Below are 27,667 nucleotides of genomic sequence, written 5' to 3' on the forward strand. Positions count from 1 at the left end.
TGTAGTAGGCTAAGCAGGTGAATGGCCTGTTCTTACAACCTGTTAAAGTCCTCTAGGAAGTAAGTGGATTTCAACCCCTGTTTGCTGAGGGACTAAGTGAAAGCATGTCTCTCTCCAACAACTGCAAGCGGAGACAGAGGATCCGACCAGCTCAAGGGTTCATGTCTCCAAGAAACACCATGCTCTGGGCATCCAGCTGCTTCTACCTGTTCTCCACTGTGCTGGCGCAGGATTACATGGCTGAGATCTATGTTCACATTGCATCTACAGCATATTTTTTGCCACTTTACGGAGGAGTGAATCCTTTCCTGCCCACACTGAGAAGCAGAAGGACTCTGGTAGCTGCAATTAAAGGGAAGATTATCTACAGAGATAATACCTGAGTTACACTTCTAGAGTCAGCACCTTTAAAGTCCTCTGGGTTTCACACAGCACCTGCCTTCTTGCCTAGAGTCATAAACCTCTGATTCCTACAGCAGCAACTGTTGCATCTCAGGTCAAGCCCAGCACAGTCAAATGAAATGAATCCTCTAGATCCAGAATCCAGCCCATTCTTCCCTACTTCACCTATCCCCTGTGAAACTATTTTCCCTGGGTTTTTTTTAATATTATGCCAAATTTGACTATAATGTCAAGCAGTATCTCCCAATATCAGTCTTTTATACCTGCTCAAGGAGGTGTATAAAAAGAAAATCTCGTTTGCCCAAGGCATGTACTGCATTTGTTTTGTTCCTCCCATTTATCAAAGTTTCTTAAACTGGTTTGCCCTTTTGTTTTGTGTACATAATTATAATATGCTACAAGGAACAGTCTCAAAAAGTGCAGCATCACTTCTGGAAGCCAGATCCCACACTAACCACCACCAATATTCCTAACATCTGCCAACAAATAGTTTCAAACCCTTTGAGCCCCCTTGCAGTCAAGTCAGTTGCAATAGCCTAGAACTGAATTTGGACTAGATTTAACTCTATTTTTAAATGTGCGGTTTGTTTCTGAAAGCCACAGAGGCAGGAAAAAAGCAGAATTAGTTTTCCCCAGTACCACCTTGTCTTGAAAGCAAAAACTGAGTGTACTCCATGATCTTTTGGTTCAGGCAGCTGGTTGCTTCAGAGACAGACAGGGAAAGCTTCCTGTTTCCTTTGGGGGGTTGGCAAAGGATAGATGGGCAAGTTATGTCAAACAGAAAAACAGGAAGTTGGAAAACCTTTAAGCAAGTCTCGGCTTCTTTGCTTCAAATTAAAAAAAAAAACAAACAAAAACAAACACAGTCAAACAAAAACCACAGGAAACCTCCCCCAACCATCCCAGTCCCAACCAGTTCAAATGCACACAAAGTGCAAAACAAGTAGTGGTTTATTCAGAACCCAGCTCATCCAGCAACATCCATGTGCAAAAATAAATTGGCAGCATTGGTCCCCGTGCAGGAGCTTCTGACCCCAAGCATGCACAGGAGCAGCAAGGGTGGGCAAGGAAAGAGGATAAACAAGCCACAGGATGTCACATCACCAAGGAACATGCAACAGGGTATAGAGGGGCAAGGAGTTATCACCAGCAGGACAAACAGCACCCAGAAATGCCATGACTCTGAAAGACAGGAGAGCAGGCGACCCTTCGAGGGGTAAAGTCTGTCAGCCTGGGATCGTGTCCCAGCTCAGTGGGGTTTCAATCCTATTTTAGCATCATTTTCCTGTTCAATCAAAATACAAGCTTACAGCCCTCTTTGAAAACCAATTTGTCCCAATGTTCCTTGGTTCCCCTCTTTGCAGATTCTATGAGTCCTTGCCAGCACACCAGAAATCAACCTTCAGCTGAAGGGCTGCTGACTTGCAAGACTTTCCTGCACTTGTGAGACACTGCAGTGCAGTCTGGCACAGAAGGCTCCTGCTTTTGGAAAAACACTAGCTAGAACATTATCCTCCTGAATGTAAGGGAGCATGCTTATACCACCTTTCTGTTGCCTTTGGAGCTACTCTCCAGTAGCAAGAAGCTCAGAATCAAGCCAGTCACAGGACAGCTGTTAAAGGCCGTCTTCTTCAGCCCTCAACTTTGTCTAATAGTCAAGAAATAATCAACTTTTCATACAGGAAAACCGTACTGTGAACACAGATGGGTTTGTCACCTTCTGTGTTCTTTGATAGTCTCACAATAGTCAATCTTTACAGCTTTATCAATCGTACATACAATGATTTCTTCACCATCTGGGGTGAAATGAAATAATTGTGAGAGAACATAAACAGTAACACACAACAGTTCAGAACAGCAACAAACCAAGGCTACAGGACTGTTGAGCTAATTTGAGGTGTTAACCCAAGCAGCCTTCCTTTCCAGAAGCCTTGCAGGACTTCTGGTGAATTTAAAGGTTTTTGCCATCTTTTCAGATGCAGCATCAGTCCACAACACAGCAGGCTGGGTATTACCTTACAATTAGCATCAGTCCTAAAGTAGCCTTTTCCAGATGCTTCCCCTAATAGCACATGCTCTTGTCCATGTCAAGCAGTTAGAGCTATAACATGCAAAATAAATATTGCAAATTAACTAATGTCCCTGTGCTGTTACTACCTTATGCCATCAGAACCCATCTCAGTCCAGCTGCAATCCTTAAGTGGCCTTTTCTTTCTTTCTACTCTTTCAGAGGGAGGTACAGGCAAGATTAACCTTCTCACTACATGCAGACATTTGACTTAAAACATTACTAAAGCCCTCTTTTTTTCTTCCAGTACTATTGCTACGTGTTTTCATTCGGGCAGCTTTTTTACATCTAACATCTGCCTCCCTGGCTTTAACCATAGCCATTAGTCTCCTACAGTGTCACTATCACCTTCCTTACAGGATTACCCAGGTTGCATCACCTTGGAATATCCTCACAGGGTCGTCCATCACGTTATGGATTAAAAATCCACAGAGCAAGTGGGTATCCAGCCACTCTAATGTCATGGTCCAATAGACAAACTAGAATTCAACACCCTTGAGGTTTGTATCATCATCCTTCTCTCTCCCCACCCAGAGGAGACATCACCAGCTGGATACAGAACAGAGTGCAAGCAGTCACACCCATCAAAATAAAAAACCCACATTAGAAATAGGCTGGGAAGGAGTTGCACTGCCTCACCACATCAGACCCCACAATATGGCAACAGCAGGAGTCCTCAAGAAATAGATTGGGCAGGGCTTGGGGCATGTCAAAGATGTGCCCTTACAGAGGTGGCAATAAGCTTTGCATTCCTAAGTGAACCAGAGCTTATTAACTCATCTTTTGCCCTCACTCTGCACTCACACCAATTCTTATCTTCCCTTCCTTCCCAATTTAGGGCTCACCAAAATGCCGGTGAGTCTGGCTGTAACCCTGGAAGAAGGAAACTGTAATTTCCAAGTCCTAAAATAGCCCATCAAACAGTCCCTTCTAACTCAGTTTCCAGAACAACACGCTTCTGCAGTGCCGCACGTTTCTGGCCCCTCGCTGGTAAGTTTAACACCAATTGCCACAGCTACCTTTTTTTTAAAGGAGGCATGTGGTGCCCTCTCCTGGAGGGAACCAGCCTGGGAATCAAAGCCACTCCTGCCCCAGCCTCCAAGAAGTACTTGACACCTTCCCTGTCACTCTCCACCTGCTGCCGCCCTCAGGCTTCACCTCCTGTGGTTCACAGCAAGCAAGGAAGAGCATCACACTACTTCCCCCTGAGCATAGCCCATGGAGTGAGAAATCAGCAGGAGAATGATGCAGAGGGTGTAATGCCTGGAAAAGCTTCTCTCAAAGCCTTCTGGAACTCTCAACGTCTCTTGCAGAACATCTTGCACCTCAAACTTTTAATCAGCTACTGTTTTGTAGATGCTAGGGCTCAATATGCACTGCAGACCATTCATGCTGTTGGGGTGGGAGGTCTTTTTCTGGCTTTTTATCTTTTTCTAGGGTACCTGGATTTAAGGGGGTCCCGGAAAAAACAACTAAGAAGTCAAATGTGCGGGCAATGGCACAACAAACTGGTCTTAAAAAGAGTTTGATCCACACTGAGCCAGACAGAAGAAAAGGTTATGTCAGAGTAACCCACTGGGTCCCAGCCCACTGCTCAGCTAAAGAGCCCATCAGTTGTCACTCTCCCCTTGGCCTGCCTTTAAACTGCTCCTGTACCTGCAGGTTGCTGCTCTCCTCTACATGCATTGTTTTATCAATTTTCTCTCTCTAGATTTGCTGGAGTTCCTGGGGTGTGCGTGTGTGTGGAGAAACAGCATGGAAGTGTGTGGGAAGGGGATGGGCATTGACCTTTCTTCGATTTTTTGTTTGTTTACCTTTTCGCTACACTTTCTGATGGTGGATGTGAGCTCACTCACTACCATATCCACACACTTCAGACTTGGCTCCTTCAACTTCTGCACCTGCTTTTTCACTATGGCTTCAAAAGCGAGGTCAGGCGTGAAGAGACCCGTTCTGCATGGCAGGGGAAGGGTGGGAGGAAGCAACGAGGAAGAAGAAAGCAAAGCAGAGAAAGAGCAGGAAGGAGGAAGAAAGAAGGAAGGAAGAGGGAGAAGAGAGAAAACACAAGGCAAAATGAGAAGTGAGATTTTGGTTCATTCCATTAGCTTACTGAACCAGGTGAGCATTGCTATGGGGCCTGTGCACTGCCAAGTATCAGGAGAGTCTACAGGCAAATGGAAGTGTCAAAGGGGGTATGAGGTAGGAGCAGCTGGGCCAGTGAAATGGTGAGCTGTCAAGAGCAAGATGAATGAATGGAGCCCCCAGGGATCAAGTGATCACTTCCTGAAGGAAAGCTTCTTTGGATTTCAAGACAAAACTTCTTGCCAGTGAGCCACGGCCTCTTCTCCTAGAGGTTCACCGTTTCTCTTTACCTTATTTCCTTCCCACCACAGTTAATCTCCCCTTCCAAGTTTTCCTTATTCCAGCTGCAGGAAGCCTGAACAAGAGGCAGGCTAAGACCTGCAGAGGTCTGTCACTTGCATCGTGTTTTGGCAGAACCAAACTTATGTCTCAGTTTCAGGGATTTGGGCAAACCACTCCACTTACAGGACATATTTAATCTCACCCGCCTTCCCTGCAACATCGACTTCCTCAGTAAGAATAGATGTACCCAGTATTTAGGAAAATGTGAATGTGCTACAGGACGTCCACAGCTATACAAAGCATCCATTATACCTGCAGCATCAGACCCAACATAGGCCTGCTGTGATTTAAAGGGAACTACTAATTTCCACTGATATTTTGTGGTCTGCGTTCTCAATGGCTCCACTCAGGAAGAACAGAAAGTCCACAGAAACTAAAGTTACTAAAATATAGCCAAGATCAGTCCAACTCAAGACTACTGCACCAAAAAAAGTTTTTTAGCACTTCTTTTAACACCTCGGAGCTTCTACTGGATGCTCTTTGTTATACCATCTGAGTCACTTGTCTTACCATTACTACTTTGCCAGCGCCTTCAGGGAATAACATCCCCTTGGCATGGAAAGGGGATATTGCTTTTCTAGAGCTGCAGTTTATAACCACACCTGGGGTGCCTGCAGCTAACAACAAATCCTGGGATGGCTATAAATAACCACCACTTCATGTAAATCAGGTATTTACTCCTGCACCTCATCTTTCACATCTCTACGTATAACACCTGCAAATCCCCAAGCAACACCAATATTAAAACACTCTTCAACACGTTTTAGGGGATGTACAACCACTCTGCCTTTTAAGCAGCAAAGAGTTGGAATATGTTACAGGATTTGGATTCACCCAAAGGTCTCTCTCCAGGTGCCAACAATGCCCCTTTTGAGCAAAGCAAGAGCATTTCCAGAATTCATTTCACATCCTCTGACCCAGCAGAGGCTTCCTAAAAATCCAGTTGCCCAGCTAAGCTCAAGTTATGCTGTTTCCGCCACCAGACTTCAGGGGAAGTCTGATTTTTTTAAAAAAAAATTAGTCCCTTACAACACCCAAGTATCACCTGAATGACAGTATTCTGTTTCTTCATACAGAAAATTGAAACCATGGCTACTAGAGCACACACAGAGCAACTAGAACTGAAGTTAACCACGAACACTTCAGCCGTAGGATCCAAGCTGAAATGGAATCCTTTACTCCTGAATCTGTGACATTTCTTCTCCATCCATGTGGTCTCTTTTACTCCAGTATTTCCCACCCTGTTGCAACCACCACCTGATCACTTGAGGAACTGCTGCCTTCAGAACAGAGGGTTTATTCTAAAATTATCAGTAAAAAGAGGAATGAAAAATAAACAATGAAGTAAGAAATAGGAAGTGAAGGAAAGGATGCAATGAGAAAGAATCAATGGGCAGTTTTGAACAGCAACTGATGGATGGAGAACAAATCAAAAGAAGCTTCAGAGGGCATGAAAAAGGAGGGCCCTTCTGATCCAGTTAGCAGGTGACTCTGGATACTTGGCAGCCCGAGGGCCTGTGCTTACCTGTCAACAGGCTCTAATGGCAATTTTCTGGGTGCTTCCCACAGTCACACACCCCAAGAGAGGAGACAGCAGGACAGAAAAAGGAAGCTCCTCCAGCACTCTAGAAACCTGAGCAACCTCTCACTGCATCCACTTTGCTCTCCCAGTCTGTCCTGGGGGGCAAAGCACGTGTCTGCACACCTGAGCCCTTCTGCAGAGGCTCTTGGCCCTAAGGACCAGGCACTTGTGCAAGGGATGGCCAAGTACCACCACTTGGGCACCTGTCCCCACCCTTGCAGAGAGGGAGTCAGACTGTGTGGAAACCTCCTGCAGTGCCCCTTTACCTGCACCTGAATAGCCAGTGGCGATTCCAGTCTCCAGTGCCCACCTAATCCTAACTGAGGTGCCTTTTCACCAGCACCCAGCCCTGCCTGAAGCAGCGAGTCATGGCTGAGAAGAATGGCACAAGTCATCTTATCTTGCTCTCTTTCAACCCCAACCTCAAAATCAAAAGCTGCCACATCCAAAGGGCAGAATCAAGGCAGGTTCCCACCCTTGACCCCAAAAAAAACACCAGTATGGAGCCCAAAGGGCAAAGCCTGATGCCTTCTCTCTTGAGAGAGAGCGCAGATGGACCCCAGAGGCTGATGAACACTTCTAACTTGCTTCTTCTCAGCCATGTGCTGCTATTCCAGATCAGGATATGGACCAAACCAGCCAGAAACCAAGCCAAACACCACAGGAACATTTCCTTGAGATACAACCCACAACTCTAAGTGCTGAAGCTCTAAATTTCAGCCCCATACACCCTCAAGGGCAACTCTGGGATGAATTCTCTCAGTTCTGCAAAAACAGAGGGCACAAAACTTAAATCCTAGTCTCTGGCTTGGAAAATAAACCCAGATAATAAATTTAAAGAAAAATGTAGCCACAGAGAAATACCCTTGGTTTTCAAAGGAACTAGGAGTCATGCTACAAAGAGGTAGCCAGGACATCTCCAGCATGTCTCAGCTCTAAAAGATTCAGGGAGCAGGGCCATAGCACACATCCCACAGTACTTCCTTTCTGTTTGGCTTGTTGGCTGGATCGCTCCAGGCTGGCTCTGCTCAGGTCTAGTCATGCTGAGGAGGTGGTGAAAACACCAAGTGTGGCTGCAGGCAAGTCCCTGCCCAGGTCACGATGCTGCGCCGCAGCCAGCGAGCAGGTGGAAGGTGCCAACTCCATGCTGCCTCTGGTTACCTTCTTGGTGCACTGTCTAACAGTATTGATTAACTCCGAAATGACCATGTCCACGCATTTCAGGCAAGGTTCTTTAATCTTCTTCACCTGCTTTTTCACAATGGTCTCAAAGGCCATGTCAGGTGTGAAGAGACCGGTTCTAAACACCCAGGGTGGGGACAAGACAAGGCAGGAGGGGGAGAAGGGGCAAGGAGAATGTCACAGCGTTACACACACATCTTGGAGCAGGCACCGCCATCACCAAAACCCGGGACATTTGGGGCGGGAAGTGTCACATCCCCCGGACAAGCCCTGACTGAAGCTCATGAAAAACAAGGAATGTTTGGCACCTGCAAGGAAGGAGGTGCTGAGGGCAAAATGGATCTTAGCAGGACAGCCATAGTCAGGTCACCACTTCACCTCAGCCTAAGGGTGGCAAGGGCTGATCCCTCCACGGTGTATTTGACCTGAGAGTCGTGCAGGAGATGGGAACATTTTCTCTAGAAAAGATTTGCTCCGGAATATTTTCCTAATGGTTAGGACACTGACACACCTGATACCCTTTATCAAGTTCAGCTCATGACTGACCAAGAGAAAGGAATAAAAATAAATCTAGGTCAGTATTTGTTCACATCCCTGTGTGCAGAAGGGCTCCAACAGGCACCTTCCCAAGAGCAGCATAAGTCAGGGCCTCGGGGCTGAATTTTCTGACTCACCTTCACACTGAAGGGAACACAAACTGTTTGCTAACTATGTGGGGCCTGTGGGACCCTGGCGATGGGCACACCAGGGCTTCCTCAGGTCTCCTAGGGGAGGAGGGGCTCTGAATCAACACTTCTTTTGAACAACTAACTGCTGGTCAGTGTGAAAATCAACGTTTGAGTTTTAACTAAACAAAGGAGTAGTATGGGGTTGCATCACTCTTCCTACCCTTTCATAAGCAGAGGCCCAAGAAGGATGGAAAAGATGTCAAGTCACCCAGGCTTTTACCTTTTAGGCTTCTGTGACTCCCACATGGGAAAAGAAAGCAAACTCACTTGGATGATTGTCCCTATCCACGATTCAAGCCAGAGGTTATCCCTCCCTTTGGCTGACCTACCGTACCTCTGAAGTCTTCAACTCCATTTGGAAGGTCTAGAAGTATTACAAGGCTTTTCAGCCAGAGCTCTGCCTAGCATGTGATACGTGCCTGATACCGTGGATGTTCTTGATGGCATAGCTGATCTCCCGCCGCAGCTCCTTCTCATCAAACTCCATCTGCACCAGGAGAGAATTCCATCAGAAACTTTCTGACATTGATTTGCACAGCAGGACACAGCAGCAGAATTTGAAGAGAGGAGGTCCCACAACAGCACTACCATGTGACACATGAGATATTAGCTCAAGTGTTGAAAACTGCTGTGGCCAAAGCAGGACACCCTGGGCACACATGAACAGCTAAGGGCCTCCACTTACAGAGGGCCCAGCTGCTCTTAAGGAGCTTCTTTGAGATAAAGCACTAGGACTGAAGTGTTAGATGGCTTTCCAAAGCAAAGTGGTTTGTCTCACGACATTTACCATGAGATCTTGGCAGTTGCTTTGTCAGTGAACACCACAAATGGATAAAACATTTTGTGTGAATTGTAAATCTAATGCAAGGAAGGCTATTTATTTCACTAGAAAGGCCTCATCTTATTCAAATGTGAAAAAAAAGAAGCAGAATGCAAAAAATACTGAAGCAGAAAGATCTGGCTCTCAAGTTTGCTCCAATCGACATAAAAAAAAGATTTTAAGTATCTCTCCTGATCAGGTTAGTGTACTTCACAATCCAAGAAAACTGTCTTTCAATAAGAATCCTCCTCCCCTGTTAAGAGGAGAGTACAGTTTCTACACTGTTCCCACCTCTAGGCCATTGATAGAGGACAGACAGAATTAATCCTGGGTATACCTACAATTCTTTTTCTTACTTCTTAGGTATATATGAATCCAATTTTAGATCTAGTCTGATGCTCAGGATCAACGAATTATGAGTACCATTCCTTTTGTCTGAAATTCAGTCATAGTAGCTTTGACAAAACAAATCTGTGAGGGCATTTAGTCATTGATTTACCACTGGTTGTGTTAAAGTGATTTTTCACACTCAATTTCACATTTAGGAATCAAGCTGCAAAAATATCGTCATTTATTTTAGAGAAAGTTAAGTTCTGTCACAAGAACAGGGACAGAGGGAAAAGTCAGCACTATGGAAAGGTCCCAATAAGGGAGACAAACAAGTGAAAAAAGGTGATAGAAGGGAAAACCATGAAATAAAGTAGCTGAAGAGAAAGTCTGCTGATGAAAGATAGCAAGAGGAGTCAGGTGAGACAGAAGTAGTAACACACAACAAGAAACAAAAAGCATATCTCAGCAGCACGAGGAAGCAGTACCTTCACCAGCTCAAAGGGGAAACGCTCATGGAAGATGCGGTTGATCCGAGCTCCTCCCGACAGCTCATAGGTGTCAATTTGGTCTCCAGAGCCTTCAATGCGTTTCTCAAAGTCCACAGCAAACTGCTGGACCATCCTGAAAGAAAACCAAGAGCATGAAGTAGAACTCTTTGCTGAGCAGTCCTTTCCAGGGAGGGACATGAGGCCACTTACTGAAGCAGAGCTTTGGTCTTGCGAGCAGGGTCATCAGGGCGGAAGTTCTTGTACTCCTCCACCTCCTTCTCGATGGAGAGGAGCTGGCTCTGGAGCTTGTTCCGCAGCCCCGGCAGCGTGTCACGGATGTGGTTGGTCAATTGCTGCGTGAGAACGAGGTTTAAGATGACAATAATCCTCTAGGTAGTTACTGGCAAGAATTTTCTGCCTCCACACTATGAAAAAGATGAAGGCTCCTCTCTGTGTTCAATTCTGCTGGGTGGTCCTAACAAAAAGTCTATCCCAGGACAAATACCAGTTATGAGATAAAGATATTCCCCCTCCCAAGCTCCTGCCTATTGCCCCCTTCTACTTTTGACCTTCAGTTTACCTTCTAGCCTGGTGAAAAACTCCCCTCCACACAAACCTGTTGACTCAAACCCAAGAATAAACTTCACATAGCAGTATTAGCATTTGCTTTATACACAAGGGTAAAGGCGATTCTGCCTTCAGATTTGCACACCATTGACACCCAATATGGTGGTAAAGCCTTTTTTCCAAAAAAAAAAAAAAAAAAAGGTCAAAAGGCCAAGGTGGAAGGAGTCAAAACCACTCATGAGGATCTAATAGGAGGGCTTCCACAAAGCAGAAATTTGTGGAAAACTCCAGTTTAAAGATGAATATTTGAATAAGGAGAAATAGGAGACTCTTTTCACTTCAGAGAGTATTTCAAGGGAGCAGAAAGGGAAGCAGTAAACTGCTACTGTATGAAAAATAGATAGCCTCAATAGATGGAAAATGACTATCACTATCACAAATACTGTTAGGTACAGAGATCACCAGAATTTAGAAGGTATCTTTTAACTTAGCCAGAAAGACCTTTCATCCTGATAGTGTGCATACCACAAACCAACTACTGAATTTAAAAGTGAAAGGATAAATCAGTGCTCTGCCTTTGGTGTGCAAGCTGCATTATCGGCCTCAACGTGTTTCACAGCCAGTGACACCATGGGCAGCAGCTCTTGGCTGTGGACAGTACCTGGTTCAGTACTTTCTGCAGGAATGGGGTTCCCATGCGATCAGCCATATGTCTGTAGGCTGGGTGGGAGAGAAAAAACTTTCTCTCTGCAGCCAGAGCTGCCTGAATGTCCTTCTTGCCATCTATGTCCTTCTGACTTCTGTTGACCACACCAATGTAACCTGTGAGAGTGGGGTTAGAGATCAGGTGTTTGCAAGAATGTAAATAAAACTCAGACTTGAGAAGGAAGTTATTCAGCCAGCAGCATTACAAAAGGGGGATTCTAGTGGCAACACATTATTAGGGGCAATTGGAAGAGCTTAAAATTAGGATTTCCTTGAACAGCCCAGGTTCTGATATTTTGGTATGCAGGAAAAAAATGAGTATGGATCAGAGAATTAGCTTATTTATTACTGTTCTCCTAATACAAAGCACACTCCAGTCTCACTTATTTAAGACTCTCCTTTCGTGAGTACTTAGCACAGGTACTTCTGCTATGGCCACAGCAAGTACCACAGCACATAATTATTTAATCTCTTTATTAGGGCAGCAAGGGAAGTGTTGTAGACATCTTTTACAGCTTGCCTAATGAAAGGAGGAAAGAGAGCAAAAATAAGAGCATAAGGCTGTGTTTCTACTACAACTACATATCAAGGCATAAATACCTAAAAAGTTTCTCGTAACATGATGACTGAGCCCTGCTCCCCAACTTCTTTCACTTCTAGATTGGAACAGAGATGGCTTAACCACAAGTTGTAAGAGATATTACAGAAAGGGGATGCACTGGAGGAAGAGGATGAGGCCAGGACACCTCACACAGGGAAAACAGAGGAAGGAGATCATGGGCAAGAGACAAAGCATGAGGAAACATACCCCTACGGAGGGGAAGCAATTTGTTTTCTAATACATCTCGTGCATCAGTCCCTTCATCCATAAGATCCAGCTTGGTGATGACCCCAATGGTGCGTTGGCCTATGGAAAAAAACCACAAACATACTTGATCAGCAAACGACTCATGTATTATTTTCCTCTGCTCACAGAGCTTACAGATTGCCCAACTTATCTACCCAAGGGCTCTTAAAGTCACACATTACAGCTCCCATCAAGTACAAGAGGCCACAAGAGCAAAACAGACAAAAATCAAGATCAGTTCTCAGTTGCATCCTGCTGAAGGCACAAACTATGGCACAGCAGAAAAGGATTTTAGTGCATATTTTCCTAGTTCTTTCTAGGTCAAATGCAAATGATTAAAGGAAAGGAAATCCTTCAGCTCTTCAGAAATGGGGCTTAGACAAATGAAGAAAAGGGGAGTAACAAAATTTCTACTATAGCAACTGTTAACACTCACTAATACCTCTCAGAAGAATGTTTGTTGGTCAAGATACATCCCAAGGCAACAGACATGAGCCACAGCTACCAGGCTAATCACAACCAAATGAAAATCAGGCTGCTCTCCAGTAATGCCAGAAAAAAGTATGAGACATTTACCTTGAGGATCCACCTCCTTCGCAATCTTCAGGGCATCAGAATTGGCCAAATCAGAGTTAGCTGGGGACACTGCCAAGATGAGGCAGTTCTCTTTGGTGACAAACTGCATGAGCATGTCTCGGATCTGGAACTCGATGTCAGGGGGCTGATCCCCTACAGGGACTTTTGTCATACCTGGCAGATCCACCAAGGTCAGGTTCAGGACTAGACACAGGACACAAGAGTTAACACAAGAGATTGTTAAGGTAGGAATGTTCTGGTCTTTAAGTACCACCTGTAGTTAAAGTGACACTCCAATATATCACAGGGATAAGAAATGCACACACAAAAGCACACAAAGCTTTCTATTCCCTTCTTGTTACAGCTTAGTAAGAAATAGTTGCAGGTTGTTTCTATTGTGATTGTCAATGATCTCATCACCCTTCCCTTTAAATCACTTGTTGTCACACTGATCAGGAAAACTGTGCCCTCAAAGTCCTTCCATATATGCTACACTGAACAGGAAGGGACAAGAGTTCTTTGTTTTCAGTTCACAATGCACTGCAGAGCCTTCTAGAAGAGTTGGTCCCTCTGCATTAGGACTCACCATGGGGAGAGTAGACTCGGAGATTGATGGGCACAGGGGAAATCCCTTTGTTGGAGCCAGTAACACGATCCGTTTCAGCCTCAATCTCCAAACGGACCTCCTCAAAATCGGTGAACTTCTTTCCTTTGCAGTGTAGGAACTCACCATATTCTATTTAAATAGAAGCAGAGTCAGAAACAGTCAAATAAGACCTTCCTGACTGAGAGAGCAATCCAGCTGGACACACAGGGGAAGGGAGCTCACACACCTGTGCTGGCATTTACCAGCTGAAGGACCAGTGGGCGCCTGGTTACGATGCCAGATCCACGTGGCAGAAAGTCCCTGAAATGAAACAGGAAGTTTTGGATGAGTGAGTGATTGTTTCCTTCCCTTTTCACAGCCTTTCTGCTTCTCTAAGTGTACATGGATTCTAAGAGGGAGTCCCAGCTATGCCCACAAAAAAGTTTAAGGCGCTAGACACAAAGTGCCTCTCCTTGAGAAGGACAAGAGCTTGTTCTGAAGTAGTTCACACTCACAGCACAGTCCCTCTAATCATGTCTGTGACAGTACAGCTCCTTCAGTGGAAGTTCCAAGTTAACTAACAAGCCCGTTTAATACAGCTGTCTGTACTTTGGAAAAAAATAAGAGAAGTTGACACAGAGCCAAAGAACTAGCATGCCTCCTTTTGGCAAAAACAATTACACAAATTCACTCACACCCTGCACTTGGGGCTTGGGAAGACACCACATTGTCCCAGTGTGCAAACACCATGTGATACAACTGAGAAAATAACCAGCAGCCAAAGGCTTGTTTCCACAGAGGGTCTCTCCTGGCTATAACTACTCAAGATATCAGTATTGCCAAGGCAAAAGCAGCAGTTTCCTTCTGTATTTACAAGAATCCTGAACTTTTGTGTACTTCAAGCAATTTCAAGGGAAAGCGTCCTTCCACTAACATTCTCCAAATGCTGACTTAGCAGCCACAGCCCACCAGTTCTCCTTTGCTTTTCCTTTTTTTCCAATCCAAAGCTAGGCGTGCTCACTGCATCTGCTGATGACCTTGCCAGTTTGTGGCCTGGTTTTCTAGTACTTGGCTCTTCAAGAGCCACTGAGCAGTTCTGAAAATATAATCAATTGCTTCCTTACCTACTGCGAGAAGCATCACTTCAAAATGTGTTTCCTACAGCATGAACACAGTTTTCTCTGTCAAAAGAAGCCCTGCCTACACTGGCAGGGTTCTGGCAGACAATCCTCCTTCCCTTCATAGCTGTGGCAAGGAATAATTTTGCTGATTCAGTAGTAACTATTAACTCTGCTGAATGAGAAATCCAGGGCTCTCTACACTGAGGTCTTCCTCTTACTCCTGCACGAACTTAAGACTGACAAAGTCCACAAAGATGAGAAATGAGTTTGTTTCAACACACCAGAAAAGGCCTTGAGCCTGTCTCAGCTCCTGGTTTGGCCAGGAAATGAGTAACCCTATGCAAGTTATTCTGCTTCTCTGTATTTCCATTTTCTCAGCTACAAAAGTAATGCCCCATCTGTGGGAATGTCAGAATAACTTGGTAATATCAAAAACTGGAGACTAGGTTCAAGTGAAATGAGTGTAAAGAGACACTGTACATCCTCTAACCTCAAATAAAAAGGTCACCTATTAATTACTAAGTCAGGAGTAATGGAACCTCTGGTAAAACTTTACCAGTTAAAATTAGACAGAAATTCGTTCTCATTATTTTAGACTTTCCAGAGGTATAAAGAGTTAACTGGGGATTGCCTTTCATTTGATTTTCAAATAATACAGCTCGAGTTTTTCCATTCCAATGGGATTAACCCTGGAATCTTTGAGACACTGCATCATTGTAACAGTTTTCTGCTGTCTCAGCTCCACTCCTATAGATGTCTGTGGGCAATATGTGGAAACGTCCTATCCTTGTATCAGTTGTTAGCATAACAAATCCATTTGAGCTCCACTGAATTATTTTGAACTTATACCTGGGAAAAAGGAATCCTATTACTACAGATTCCCTTTCCAACACACCAAGACAGTCCCCTAGTTATTGGTTTCCAGCTTGCAGTATCAAATCTTGCTTTACTGTAGAAAAAGGACTACTTGCATTTATGAGCGTGAAATCAACAGGAAGCAAGATCCTGTTCATGCTGCACTGTTTTCCTGACCCTGCCTTCGTTAAAATCCCAATTTCTCTGCTGTCCTTTATCATAGCTACTAAGAAAAAAATCTCAAGACAAAGATAGACAGAAAACCTACAACACTGGGTTCCAGCACTATTAAAAAAGATCCAATTAATTTGTTAACTCAAGTAGCTCCCAGGCTATTCCAAGGAAAAACCACCAAGTCTTCTAGCGGACCAGACAACAAATCCACAGGCTAAATTTTGTCATCTAAACAAACAATCCCTAGTGCTGCTCTAGTTCTGAGTGAAAAAACATGCAAATCTGATCCTTAATATCAGAAAATGAATGTGTGTTCTTACCCACAAACTCTTGGGATGTACATGCAATGCAGTTCAACTTTCAAATCTTCTCTACACTTGACTCCTATCAGGAGTTAAAGCCAAAAAGCTTTATTAAAAAAACCAACCAAAACCCTACAACTGATGCAGTATCATTTCATGCTATCCATGTTATTTCCTATTCTGCATTTACTTTCTCTCTACAGTCTGTTGGAAAAATCCCTTCCTCCTCCTGCTCCAGGTAAGCCTTTCAAATCCTAGAAACGACAAAGTAAATTTATACTTTTAATAAGTAGTAAATAGTAGGGATTAGTAATTCTGCAGGGTGCTGGCTGAGTGTCGAGGAGCTGGAGGAGTGGAGAGCCCTGCCTGCCCTCTTGCAGGGGGCACGAACTGCTCCTGCAAATAAACTACAACCACAGAGCACATGTGACACAGACAACATGCCCAGTGCAGTCTGAGTTCACTTCAGAGCCTGAAGGAAGAGCTACACACACACAGCTATTGCTCCAGCAAGAGCAGCCCAAAGTGATGACACCAAGTTGGAATCAGGAAGACAACACATGAGGAAAAAGCCACCACGTGCCAGATGACCTAGGCAGGCAAAAGCAGAGGAGCTAAACTGGCTTATCCATTTCCAGCAGGTGAGATGTAAAAGAGCAAAGCTGAGGGAGGAATAAGAAAGATGGAATAAGTCTTCAGAGATGAAATGTTATAAAGGCTTTAAGTGCTGAGACAAGGAAGCCTCTAGCATGACACCAGAGCCTCATTACATACGTCACTATACATGACTGTGCCCGAATTATGTTACTCAGGTTGAGGGCACCAACCCCCTGTTTTTCTCTTTCACTTTTTATCTTAAGAATTGGAAAGTCCTTTTTCTGTTGCTTTGTTTGTAACACACAGCAGTGCACCACAACATTTGATTTCCTGTGCTTTAAAGCAGGAATACAACACTGTGCCACTCCTTCAGGCTAGGCTTCATCTAGAAAATACACAAAGTAGCAGCTAAAACAGACAGAGCCGTATTCAGGGAATATAAATACTTAATTTGCTTGTGGCTTTCTCAGCTATTGACTCAAAATTCTGAATCACTATACTGAGGTATCAGTTCTAGCAATGCAATTCCAAGCATTTTATCAAGGCTACATTTCCCAAAACATCACTTACTGGAAGACTTATTTCTTTGTATTTCATACTCATTTTTTTATTAACAACAGGCAGAGAGAGAATATTGAGGTAGGTAAATTCTTGGTCTGACCAGATACTGATCTCCTCTTCTAAACCAAGGCATCAAAAAGAACTAAGGATGCAAATCCTGATGGGTCTTGATGAGCTGAAAGAGTTCAGGCAGGGAAATGACCTGAAAAGGCATTTTACTGTGGTATTTTGCATTGCTCAGTTCTGAAGTGCTTACACATATCCTTGACTAGCAACCTCGAGGCAAGCACAATCCCTTCCAGTCTTATTACTATTTTCATATGCAGAGCTGCATGAGAGTGCAGATTTGGGCTGAAAGCTGATTCGTAATGCAGTAAAAAAAGCATTGAAGGGAAGGGAACCAATCTAACAGTTACTGCAAAGCAACACTGAAACAAAATCCAAACACCTTGAAAACACATTAAAGCAATCTTCATGTAGTGCAACAATACATTTATGATCAGGCCACTGGGAATTGGGATTTCCTTAATTGTTTAGTTTGTTTGTTTGTTTGAAGTTTTTAACTAAAGCCAGACACTACATACAAAAAGCCTTCATGCATTAAGTAACTTAGAATCCTACAGAACAAAAAGGTTATTTGAGGCTATTAGTGACCAAAAAAAAAACAACCCCCACAACCCTTTGCTCTATAAACAAGTTTTAAAAATCATTTAATGACTTGCACAGAACAGAGGACTAAGAGTTAAAAGTATCATCAAGCAAAGACACTTTGCCCAGACTATTCATAAAACAAAGGAGATTGACAAACTGCTTGTATAAATCAACATATACTGTATGGAAAGGGAAGCAAAGATAGATGCAATAAGAAAAGTAGGACACATACCCATATGGAAAGCTTAGGATTACCTGAAGAGGCACAGACTGAAACTTTCAGACGTGTTTCTTGTGTTTATTCACAGTTGCTACACTAAAGAAAAGGTGACTGTCCATTAGAAGATATTTAGATGAGCCAGTTCACTGCAGTAGGGGCACATTTGTGTCCACACACACACACAGTTTGCTCAGACCAAAGAATACCTGTTTACTCCTTTGGTCAAGTACTTGATCTGATGTTTTCCTGTTAAATGAGATACTGAGATCTCTAGAGGAGGAGCAAGTCTTTGAGCATCTCAGTGACTGTTAGGGCCATGTTGTGCCTGGTCCACCAGCTTTGCTGGAATAAATGCCCTCAAATCCTGATAAATCCAAGACAAGTGATTGCACGAGCCAGTTGTCCCTTCATGCTTTGCCAGAAGCGTCAGCTCACTGCTTTAGGTTTGTGCTCTAAGGCTTAGAGATTCCTGTAACATTTACAGCGCTGTTTCATTCTGGCAATCTGGTATTTGCAAACCTCTCTTTGACCCTGTAGCCATGATATCAGAAGTGATAACCACAACTTCCTAACACGGAAGGGCAGAATGGCATCCCCACGCACCAGCTCAGGCTGCAACTGCTTCTCCATAGACTCTCTACCACTGCATTTATAAGCATCATTTATTCCCCCTTTCCACCAAATTCAAGTTTTGCACCTTCTCCATCCACTGGTAATCTGTACTTCTGAAAGGACTTTGAGGCAAAGCTTTTCCATGTATGATTATTGTCTCCAATGATGTTACAATAGAACTTTTCAGCAGCCAAAACCAGAACAGAGCCCACGGTACCACCTCTTGTTCCACATGGAACACAGACCAAATGCTTGCTTTCCCTGTCTCCAGAGAAGATAGAAAGCTCAGAAAGCTGTTTGTAGAGGGCTCTGAAATACAAATCTAGGCCTGGTCTAGACAAACCAACACAGCATTGTTGCAGTCAATTGTTTGCCAGACCTTTGAGATTCTTGAATTAGAATGCACTAGAGAAGTTAAAGCCTCAGTTAAAGAGCCAAAACAGCAGTTTGTGAAGACATAAAAGTAGTTGTAAAGAACAGAAGGGAACACACGCATCTGATCATTTAATTTCAATTTGATTTCTTATTAAACATCTATAGAAAAATAGGGTATTAAGGGATGTGTTTAATCCCCGGGTTGGATTATATTAGTCTTAGAAAATTAAAATTCACACAGCCTCCATAATTTCACACGGCTGTTTGTATTTTAATTCGAGTACTTGTAACTTCCTGTGTTCTGATGGTGCCTGGGGACAGCAATTCAATCAGAAATGCACTGCACAAAGCAGTGTGCCAATATACCACAGGAAATACAGTTCTGTCCCTATGGATTTTATTGTCTGGTTACACAGTTCAGACCTGCTCCTGCTTAAGCTTCAAACCATTTTCACCTGTCAAGGCTCATAATTGATCATTCATCATTCTCACACATCCAGATCAAGAGTTCCTCCCTAGCTGATGACAGCACAGTGTTTTACAACAATCCCAAGCCAATCTAGGGGTATTGGTACCTTTGACATACGATTCTTCTGATCACTGTGCCCATCAGCAACATTCACATCTTCATACAAGATGCATTCTATGGACAGCTTATACCTTTCTCTGAACAGCCCTTCATCTCACAGCACTTGTATTTTTAAACATGTTACTTCAGCACATGAAAAGGAATCCTTAACACACAGGCTGACACCTATGGGGTATATTAACCACACACTAAAAATATTTATTATTAATCATATTGACTCCTAAAACAAACACCTCAGAGACAGGTGGAGCTTTGTACTTCTTGGTCACTAACCCCTGGTGCTCCTTCACAACAGACATCATGCAGTTCTACTACAAGGAAGAAGGATGCGGGATTGCCCTTGGAGCACCTTCCTGGTCTGATCCTTCAAGCAACATGCAAGTACATTTGTAAAAAACTCCATACCTCAAGTATACAAATACAAATTTGTTCTTTCCCCTGCCACTCAGCAGGTTACCAAGAGAGCTGCATTGCAGATTCAGAGTTTCCAGCTAACTTGGTTGGTTCTGTGAGCTCTTCTCTTGCCTGAGCCAAAGTACTTCTCAACTAAAAAAAAAAAAACCCAGACAGGCCAAGAGGAACAGCCAGCATTAAAAACAGGTGCACTATGAACAAAAACATCCATCAACCTGCTATTCTGTTATCCTCTACCCTAAACTTTCATATTCCTTTCATACTGCATCATGTGAACTTGGACACCAGTCATACAGACTCACAATCTTGTGGTAAGTCTTGTTCCTAGTTAAGCCATGGTTTTTTCCATTAAGGTTAGCACCTTTAGATAACTTTAAGCCAGAGGATGTGTGTTATTGTATCAGCCAATCTCCACAGCACAAGTATGCCTAGTCCTAACCCACAGTGAACAAGAGCAATTCCATAAGCACTCAGTATAATGTAATTTCTTAGGATGCACTTGGTACTGATCACACAATGGATACATATAGAAATAAAGATCTATTGTAAGTACACCATTTTCCAGTATACTGGCAATATTATTGTGCACAATGATTCATTATTCAAGAAAACAATTGTGAAAAATAAAGACAGGCAATAGTTCATGAGTGTCATCATAATATACATGTTAGGAGAAACAAAAAAATGAAAGAGAAGGCTTCCTACTGCCTTGTACCTTGAGTTCCTCTTTACAATAGTGCAGAGGGAAGCTAACACTATTGTGCTGGCTCGGAGCACTAAGAATTGCTTTGTTGAATAGTTCTGACCCTCAAACAGCCTCTCCAACACCTGGCCTTCTCCCCAGTAGAGCTCCCCAAGTCAGTAAGCAAAAGGACCAAACAGCCTCTCAAGTGTGGGAGTTTGCTGTGCCTGAGGTGAGCTCCCAGAGGCTGCCCTAGAAAATTCACAGGTGCTGCCCAAGCAGGACAAAACACAAGTGCCAGTATAAGCTGGACACAATTAGAACATAAAACTGGATAATTTGCAAACGCGAGTCAGAGAGGGTAGAGAATGAAGTAGAAAGTAACTTCTGAAGTTGGCACTTTCTCCCAATCTGCCTCAAGTTGTTCGATTCCTTTGTACAGAATTGCACCTGATATCAGCACAGGGCCCAGCAAGGGAGGGATGTTCTGCCCGAGACTTTGCGCAGACTGAGGCACTGAGGTCTTAAAACGTGAAAGGACAGCAACTATGCTAATTCAGTGTAATAACTAAGTGTAGCAATAGTAGTATCACATGTTCACACCACATCCTGCTCCAGAATTGACACGATTCTCACCACAAGAATCACCTTTGCTGTGTTTCCTGCACCTCTTTTACCACTGACCAGTGGATATGCCATGTTCTGGAACTCTCCTCTATCTTCTTCCCACACTGTGCTCTCACTTCATTCAAAATAAGAAAAATACAGTGTATTTATAGAGTTAACATAAAACCTCAATAAAGCCACCTCAGAAACCTGTATGTATTGCAAAACGCAACACTTCAAAAACCACAATGACCCCATACCACAGGCCCTGCTGAAAAGACAAGAAACCTTTCAGGAGACTGCCCCCTCCAAGAGAATCCACCTCCATAGAAAGCTGCATGCCTGGCTGTTTGAAAGCCTACACAAATCCAGTTCCTCGTGGACAGGCATAATGGTGAGGTTTGTTTCACTGACATTTGGGGTAACTGATGTGCCATGGAGGGACAGAAGTTGAATTTCAAGCTTCCATCTCAGCCATTTTATCATCAGCTTGTCTCCTCACCCTAGGACACAACACAACTACTGGCCACTGATATACATATACAGAGGTGACAGTGTCCAGTACTGTTGCCTGGGTAATTTTTGGTAGTGCCCAGATCTTTCTTACAGGACAGGAAAAAGATTTTTGTTACTGGAAGGCACTGTCACATTCATGTGTTCTGGGAGCATCCACATGCCTTGAACATCAGAAGTGTTAACCAAAAACGTGTTTTTTCCCACTCCCAACCTGTTTTATGAGCCAAGTGTGGGCTGAGGGGGCTCAGACAACGAGAGAGGGAACACCCTGGGGCAATGTCCTCTCACATCACTGATATTTCAACTGCAGTGGCCGTGTTCAGGCTTCTGCCTGCAGCACCTTCCTTAACACTGCTAAAGCCAGAAGGAAAGCACACAGCAATTTTTATATGAATGCTCACTTGGAAACAGCTCTCTCCCCCATCCCTCCCCTAAGCACACCAAATTCTGCTTTTCTGGCTTATCTCTCACTGCACAGACTGGTACCCAGGAGCCATCCATAGCAGTTGGTGCCTCCCTCATCCACTCTTTCCACATCTCCTTTCTCTGCATCTCAGCCCCTCTCCTGTACATGCCTCTATGCAGATTGTTGGAAGCAGTAGGATAAGATAAGTCTTGCTATTGTTTATTTTCATTTGAATCCTCTGGGCTGATTTTTCTGTTTCACACTCCACTAGCTTCAGGATACATCAAAATCTGGAAGACAGCTGTGTGCATCATGCCAAATCACGGCTGTGCTGGAGCTGCTGTGCACCAGTTAATCAGATCCACAACTCCAGAGCCCTCATGGCTGCCCTGCTTCCACAGGACAAGAGACTTCCAAGGAAGTCACAGGTATTCTTACACTTCTAGTCAATGGCCTGGGGGCCTGCCAGCATGCAGACTAAACTGGCATAGCCAAGAGTCTGCCCCAGGCACTTCTGCTGCTGTATGTCTCCAGTAATTCCAAAGAAGCCAGCACACCCCAGCTTTATGCTTGGTAGACCTCACAGCAGGATCTGGCCTGACTTTCAAGGTCTATATATATATTTTTAGATGACCTGAAAGCAAAGCAGAGATATTGCATTCTTCTGATGCACCCCTGCAAATCCATAACCAGGATTATCCCATCCAATTGACTTAGTGGCTGTACTACAAAGCATAAAGCAAGAATTTCTGCTAGAAACTGCCCTGCATCCCTAACTCAGTTTACATAACATGGAATATAGGAAGTCTCTATATACAGTAAGGGGAGACAGAAGCTGAGCAAACACAATATCTCCCCATCAGAGACAGTTACACAGCTCCTGCCCTACATTTGTAGGAAACAAGGGAGTACCTTGGGCAAAGGTTCAAACACACACAGGCATTACCCTTTCTGTCAGTTTTCCATGGTCTGCCTTCTTTCTGTCTAGAAATACAAGCTCTCCCTCTCAGTCAGTGCTAGAGCCTGGATAGGTAAGTGCCTTTAGGACCTGAGAGCCTGAAACACACAGGTGTTGGTTAACTCTTTCTGAAAGACCAGCACTGGGATCTTGCACAAGGGCACCAGGCGCGTTATAAGAGACTCAGTTCTACAGACCACTAAGTATATTTGGGGTTTAGTAAAAGCTCTTATCTGAACCTGTTCAAGGTTCACATTCATGCTTTGATTCCTTCTGTGGTTTCATGAGGTTACCTTTCATTTTTGGAAAAAAGGGCTCAAAATCATCACCCCTAGTTACAGCACTTCAAGTGCTGGGGCTTTCTGAGAGCAGGACAACAAACTGGACTTACAATATTTCATCAGCAAGCATCACTTGAAGCCTGTCTGAAAAATCTCAGCTTCCTCCAGACCTGGTAGACACCACAAACAGTTTTCAGCTCTTGCCTAAAAGGTGTGGTGAGGACCAAGCACAGCTCATTCCCTCAGCCATCCCAGCTGAGGAGTCTGGGTGCAGCTGCCTGCACTGCAATGCAGCCTGCCTTTGGGGCTAGGAGTACCCAAGGTTAAACTCTTTGTTTTTAAGTGCCATGGAGGGCTGTGACCCTGGGAATCCCACAATGGGAGCAGATTGGAGCCACGTGCTTCTCTCCCTAATTGTGATCACTGGCTGATAGATAATCCCTTCATGGGCTGCTGCTCTACAATTGCTGTGCAGCAACCAATCCATTCTGAGAGCCAGAACCAGGCCCAGGGGAATAATTCCCCTCCTGCTTCCCTAAAACACGGTGAAATCTACTGTTTCCATAGAAACAAATCAGTTTGATGTCCACACAGCTCCTGCATCCCTCACTGGTGGGCATCAGCCCCAAGCTGCTAAGGTTTTAAGCAAGTATCTACAGTTACAGGTCAAGAGTTTGGAGGAGAAACAAGAAGCACTCCCAGCATACAAACCCGACCATCTAATCCAAAATGTTACTTGCTTCAGTTCATCTCTGCTGTGAGAGAATTAATCAGGAATATTCTTCCCCTCCTCCATTTTGAGGGTTGAGTTATCTGCCAGCTCCCTCCCTGCTATCTTCCTGCAGATGGGTTAGTCCAGAATACGTGAGGACGTAGAACACAGACGGGAAATCAAAACAGAACACTCCAGCACTTCACGTGCCACTTGTGAGCCAATTTACTCTGTGTTTCTGCAGGTAAAAAACCATAAAGGCATTTTCTTGTTTGGAGCTCTGCATTTTACTGTGCAGAATTATTTAGAGAGTGGTACAGCCTACAGTGCACCGCCTGATCTCAAAAAGTCACTGCCCGTTATAGCAAATGCCGCATTGACTCCAGGCTGCAGAGCTGGGGAAGCAGAGGCTGGAGAGAGCAGAAAATTGCAGCACTGCTGCTTCCTCTAGGATCTTCTGAGTAACAGAAAATGAAGCCCTGGATTTTGTTTGCTGCCTTGGGATATTCAAGGTAACGAATAATACAGCACTGATTCTGCATAACAATATCAGGAGCTCAAGAGAATAAGCAGCCTGGTGTATCCTGAATGGATGTGGCAGTAAGGATTACACATTTGTGGAAAATGCAGTTTTGATTTCGAGAATTACAATCCCAGGAGAAAGGAAACAAGGCTGGTTTTACTCATGTGAAAAAAAGCCCAAAAACTAACACCAGAAATATTGCACTGCATGATCTATTCTCCAACCCAGAAACCATAAATCAGACCCTTCATGTCTGTCTTGCTTAATTTTCACCACCACAGCACAAAAGCAAGTTTTCCTTTTGCTACTTCAAAAGCATGTATACCCTGGCAAAAACCTCTCTGCGACTGCAGAATTTCCCTGTAATTTCCAGACAGTCCCCAAGAAGAAAATACCAGGCAGCAGCAACACCTCAGAGCATCAAATTAGTTCAGTCCCTATGACAGTAGTGAAGAAACATGTTTTTTTAAGGCCAGAAAGGTAAACCCATGACCCAGCATCTTTGCCTCTTTTTCAAGCCGCACTGATCTGTCAAAACACTGCAGCAACACTGCTCTGCTTTGGCACAAACAAATCTACCAACAACCCCTGGCTCTGCTGTAACAGAAGGCTACAGCCTTGAAAAACATGACCTGTTCAGCACCTGCAACTTGAGCTGTGAGAAAACAAAAGGACAAATTGTACACTAAAACTCTGGGACAGGAATGGCTGATGGGAAAGCACAGCCACAATAACACCCTAGGATTAATGGCTGCTAAGACTGACGAGCAGCAGGCTGACCTTGCTATTTCCCACCACCAGTGTCTTAATCTCTGGCCAGGCTGCAGCTGAGTCCAGACTAAAGGCTGCCCAGCAGTAGAGGCTCTCCTGTGTTCAGAGACACCATTATGCAGCAGTAACTAATATTCACATTACTCATCACATGGAGGCTCTGGATAAAAAAGGGGGTTATCCCCCTTTTTGTCCTTCTCTCCTTCAGAGAAGGAAACCTGGTACAATGGCAAATTCAAAGACATCAAATACTTGTGCTAAGTATAATCTCAGACTTCTTGTCAAAACTCCACCTCTGGAGTCCTGGTATTTGCTGCAAGACCCAAGAGAAGAACAAACGTAGCTGGAGGCACATTTCATCACTGCAGCATGACACTTCCTCCACTCCCAGACAGCACTGTGTGCTAGAAAAGGAGACAGGCTGCCCAGAGCCTGAATTCCTTAAAGGGTACAGACAACTGAAAGAGTTCATCGGGAAAGGCAAAGTCACTTTGACGAACCCACAGACACAAACCCAAACGGAAGCTGCATGAGGAAGGATGGTACCTCAACAAACCATGAGGCACTGTTAGTTGCCACACATTGGTGGTGGGTTTATAAAGCTGAATGCATGTGCCCCAATAGCTTATCTCAGGTCAGTGGCAAGAGGCAGAGTGTGTTGTGGATGGGGAAGCAGCCTGCTTCCCTTCCAACAGGCCAGGCAGGAAGGGCAGAATTCCATGGGGTAACAGAGTTATGTTGCACTCAGGCATCCTGATCAAACTGCCCACAGTGCATGGCTGTCCTGCAGAGGGAATTTAAGATGCCAATTTACATCTCTGCTCTGCCTGGAGAAGTATGCAGGAACAATGCCAGGCTCCTTGCTATGCAGTGCACCTCTGCAGCTCCAGATATAATTAGGATCATCTTGGGCTGGGAACATGGTGCAGAGGCACTGCCTCTTAAAACCCTTGAAAGAGACCCAGCAGACTGATTGCAAACACCTCTAGTGCAGAGCAAAGTCAGAAGCATTAAACTCTACTTAAAAAACCACACATGACATCTACAATTCACAATATACCACAACAAAAATTGGATCAATAGTCGCAGAAGAGATGAGCATCTGAGCTCCTGTCTGGTTCCAATGTGCCAGTGGAACACCACCTCTCATGTCACAAGGCACATTTTGCTCTAGTCAAATTTGGGCAGTGACCATGGGAGGCTGGGCTCAAATTCAACACCAAAGGAAGATCAAAGCAGGTGCTGCCCTATCAGTGGGCATTCCGACAGTAAAACTGTGGCATAGTGACTCAGACAGACCAGAGTCTTACAGCCTTCCATTCCTTTCCTTATTTTCCACAAGTAAAGGATTTAACTAATTTTCTGTCCCTTGTATCTCCACTCCACCAAAACAGTGATTTCCAAGACATCTGCTTTTGCCCCTCCAGGTATCCACTGTGAGTTCAACTTTGTTCAAGCAGAAGTTGGCAAAACACCAAGTGCCAATGCAGTAACTCACTTATTCTTTTGCAGTAAACATTCTTTAAATATCATTCCTTCAATAGTCTATACAAATTCATTCAGGAAATGGATCTCTTTATCAAAAATGAGTTTGGGATGCCTGGCAGTTTGCAGGCCTGAGATAACAAACATGTCTTGTACAAATAGGCATAAGCAGTGGAATTCTTAGGAACAGGAACAAATCAAAGTAGCACAGCCCAGAGGGAAGAAGTTTATTGCTGGGATCTCTGCTGAGAGCTGCATGATGTAGAAGAGGTGACCTGAGTTTCAGTGCTGGAGCTGCAGCATCAGCTCTGCAGTGTGACACATGTCATGCACCAATCCCTGAGGGTATTCTGCATTTTGGAACGTACCAACCTCCTCCTTACCCATAGCTTTAACCCCACTGCGACACATCTCCTCTCAAGGCCACCACCATGCTCAGGCAATTCCCAGCTATTCATAGAGAAGCTTCTATTAAAAGTAAAAGCACAATCAGCTTAAGAAATATCCAGAGATTACACAAGAGATCACAGCAGCCAGAAAGAGAGAAAACCTAACATGTATTAGAATCAAGGGGTCCCATCATGACCCAGAGCAGTGTAAGCTCCATGATAAACAAGTCAGCAAGGCTAAATATCACCATAAAATCTGTGAGGGTTAGAGCTTCGTTGTTTATTGTTTTAATTCTGAACTAACAGGTCACCAGATGCATTCCCCTGCTGACAGGGAATTGTTCCTGTGCTGGAAGGCAGGTGGCAAATGGACAGTCATTATAAGCCTCATTTTAGAGGTTTGTAACTACTTGTATGAGGAAGAGCTCTCGGGGCTGAAAGAGTCTGTTAATTTGTCAGAGCCCTGAGCCAGATCCTATGTAACTTACTCTGTCTTTACACATGTAAAAGTGGCAGAAAGACAAAGGGGAGGAACTGAACAAAGACTTCAAGATTTTTGCCT

At 44.1% G+C, this 27,667-nt stretch overlaps 1 protein-coding gene across 20 annotated transcripts in view; it reads right to left on the reverse strand.

Moving 5' to 3' along the window:
• The window catches only part of DNM1 (dynamin 1), a 65,153-nt gene that overhangs the window by 27,864 nt on the left and 9,622 nt on the right, over window positions 1-27,667 (reverse strand). For 16 of the 20 annotated variants that reach the window (XR_010723492.1, XR_010723495.1, XR_010723493.1 and 13 more), the window contains exons 2-10: window positions 13,553-13,626; window positions 13,306-13,455; window positions 12,720-12,923; window positions 12,105-12,203; window positions 11,253-11,413; window positions 10,235-10,377; window positions 10,022-10,157; window positions 8,806-8,873; window positions 7,638-7,776 (exon numbers count right to left, since the gene is read on the reverse strand). Coding sequence is in view for 15 of the 20 variants with exons in the window: in XM_066200926.1 (XP_066057023.1) it covers window positions 7,638-7,776; window positions 8,806-8,873; window positions 10,022-10,157; window positions 10,235-10,377; window positions 11,253-11,413; window positions 12,105-12,203; window positions 12,720-12,923; window positions 13,306-13,455; window positions 13,553-13,626 (1,174 nt within the window). In the remaining 5 variants the exon portion in view is untranslated. Of the gene's footprint in view, window positions 1-4,284; window positions 4,424-7,637; window positions 7,777-8,805; window positions 8,874-10,021; window positions 10,158-10,234; window positions 10,378-11,252; window positions 11,414-12,104; window positions 12,204-12,719; window positions 12,924-13,305; window positions 13,456-13,552; window positions 13,627-27,667 lie in introns of all 20 variants that reach the window. The other 4 variants (XM_066200922.1, XM_066200924.1, XM_066200917.1 and 1 more) reach the window with 1 other exon arrangement.

The sequence above is a fragment of the Chamaea fasciata genome, unplaced genomic scaffold (assembly GCF_029207755.1).
Source record: "Chamaea fasciata isolate MVZ Bird 193981 ecotype frontalis unplaced genomic scaffold, bChaFas1.0.hap1 SCAF_20, whole genome shotgun sequence".
NCBI lineage: Eukaryota > Metazoa > Chordata > Aves > Passeriformes > Sylviidae > Chamaea > Chamaea fasciata.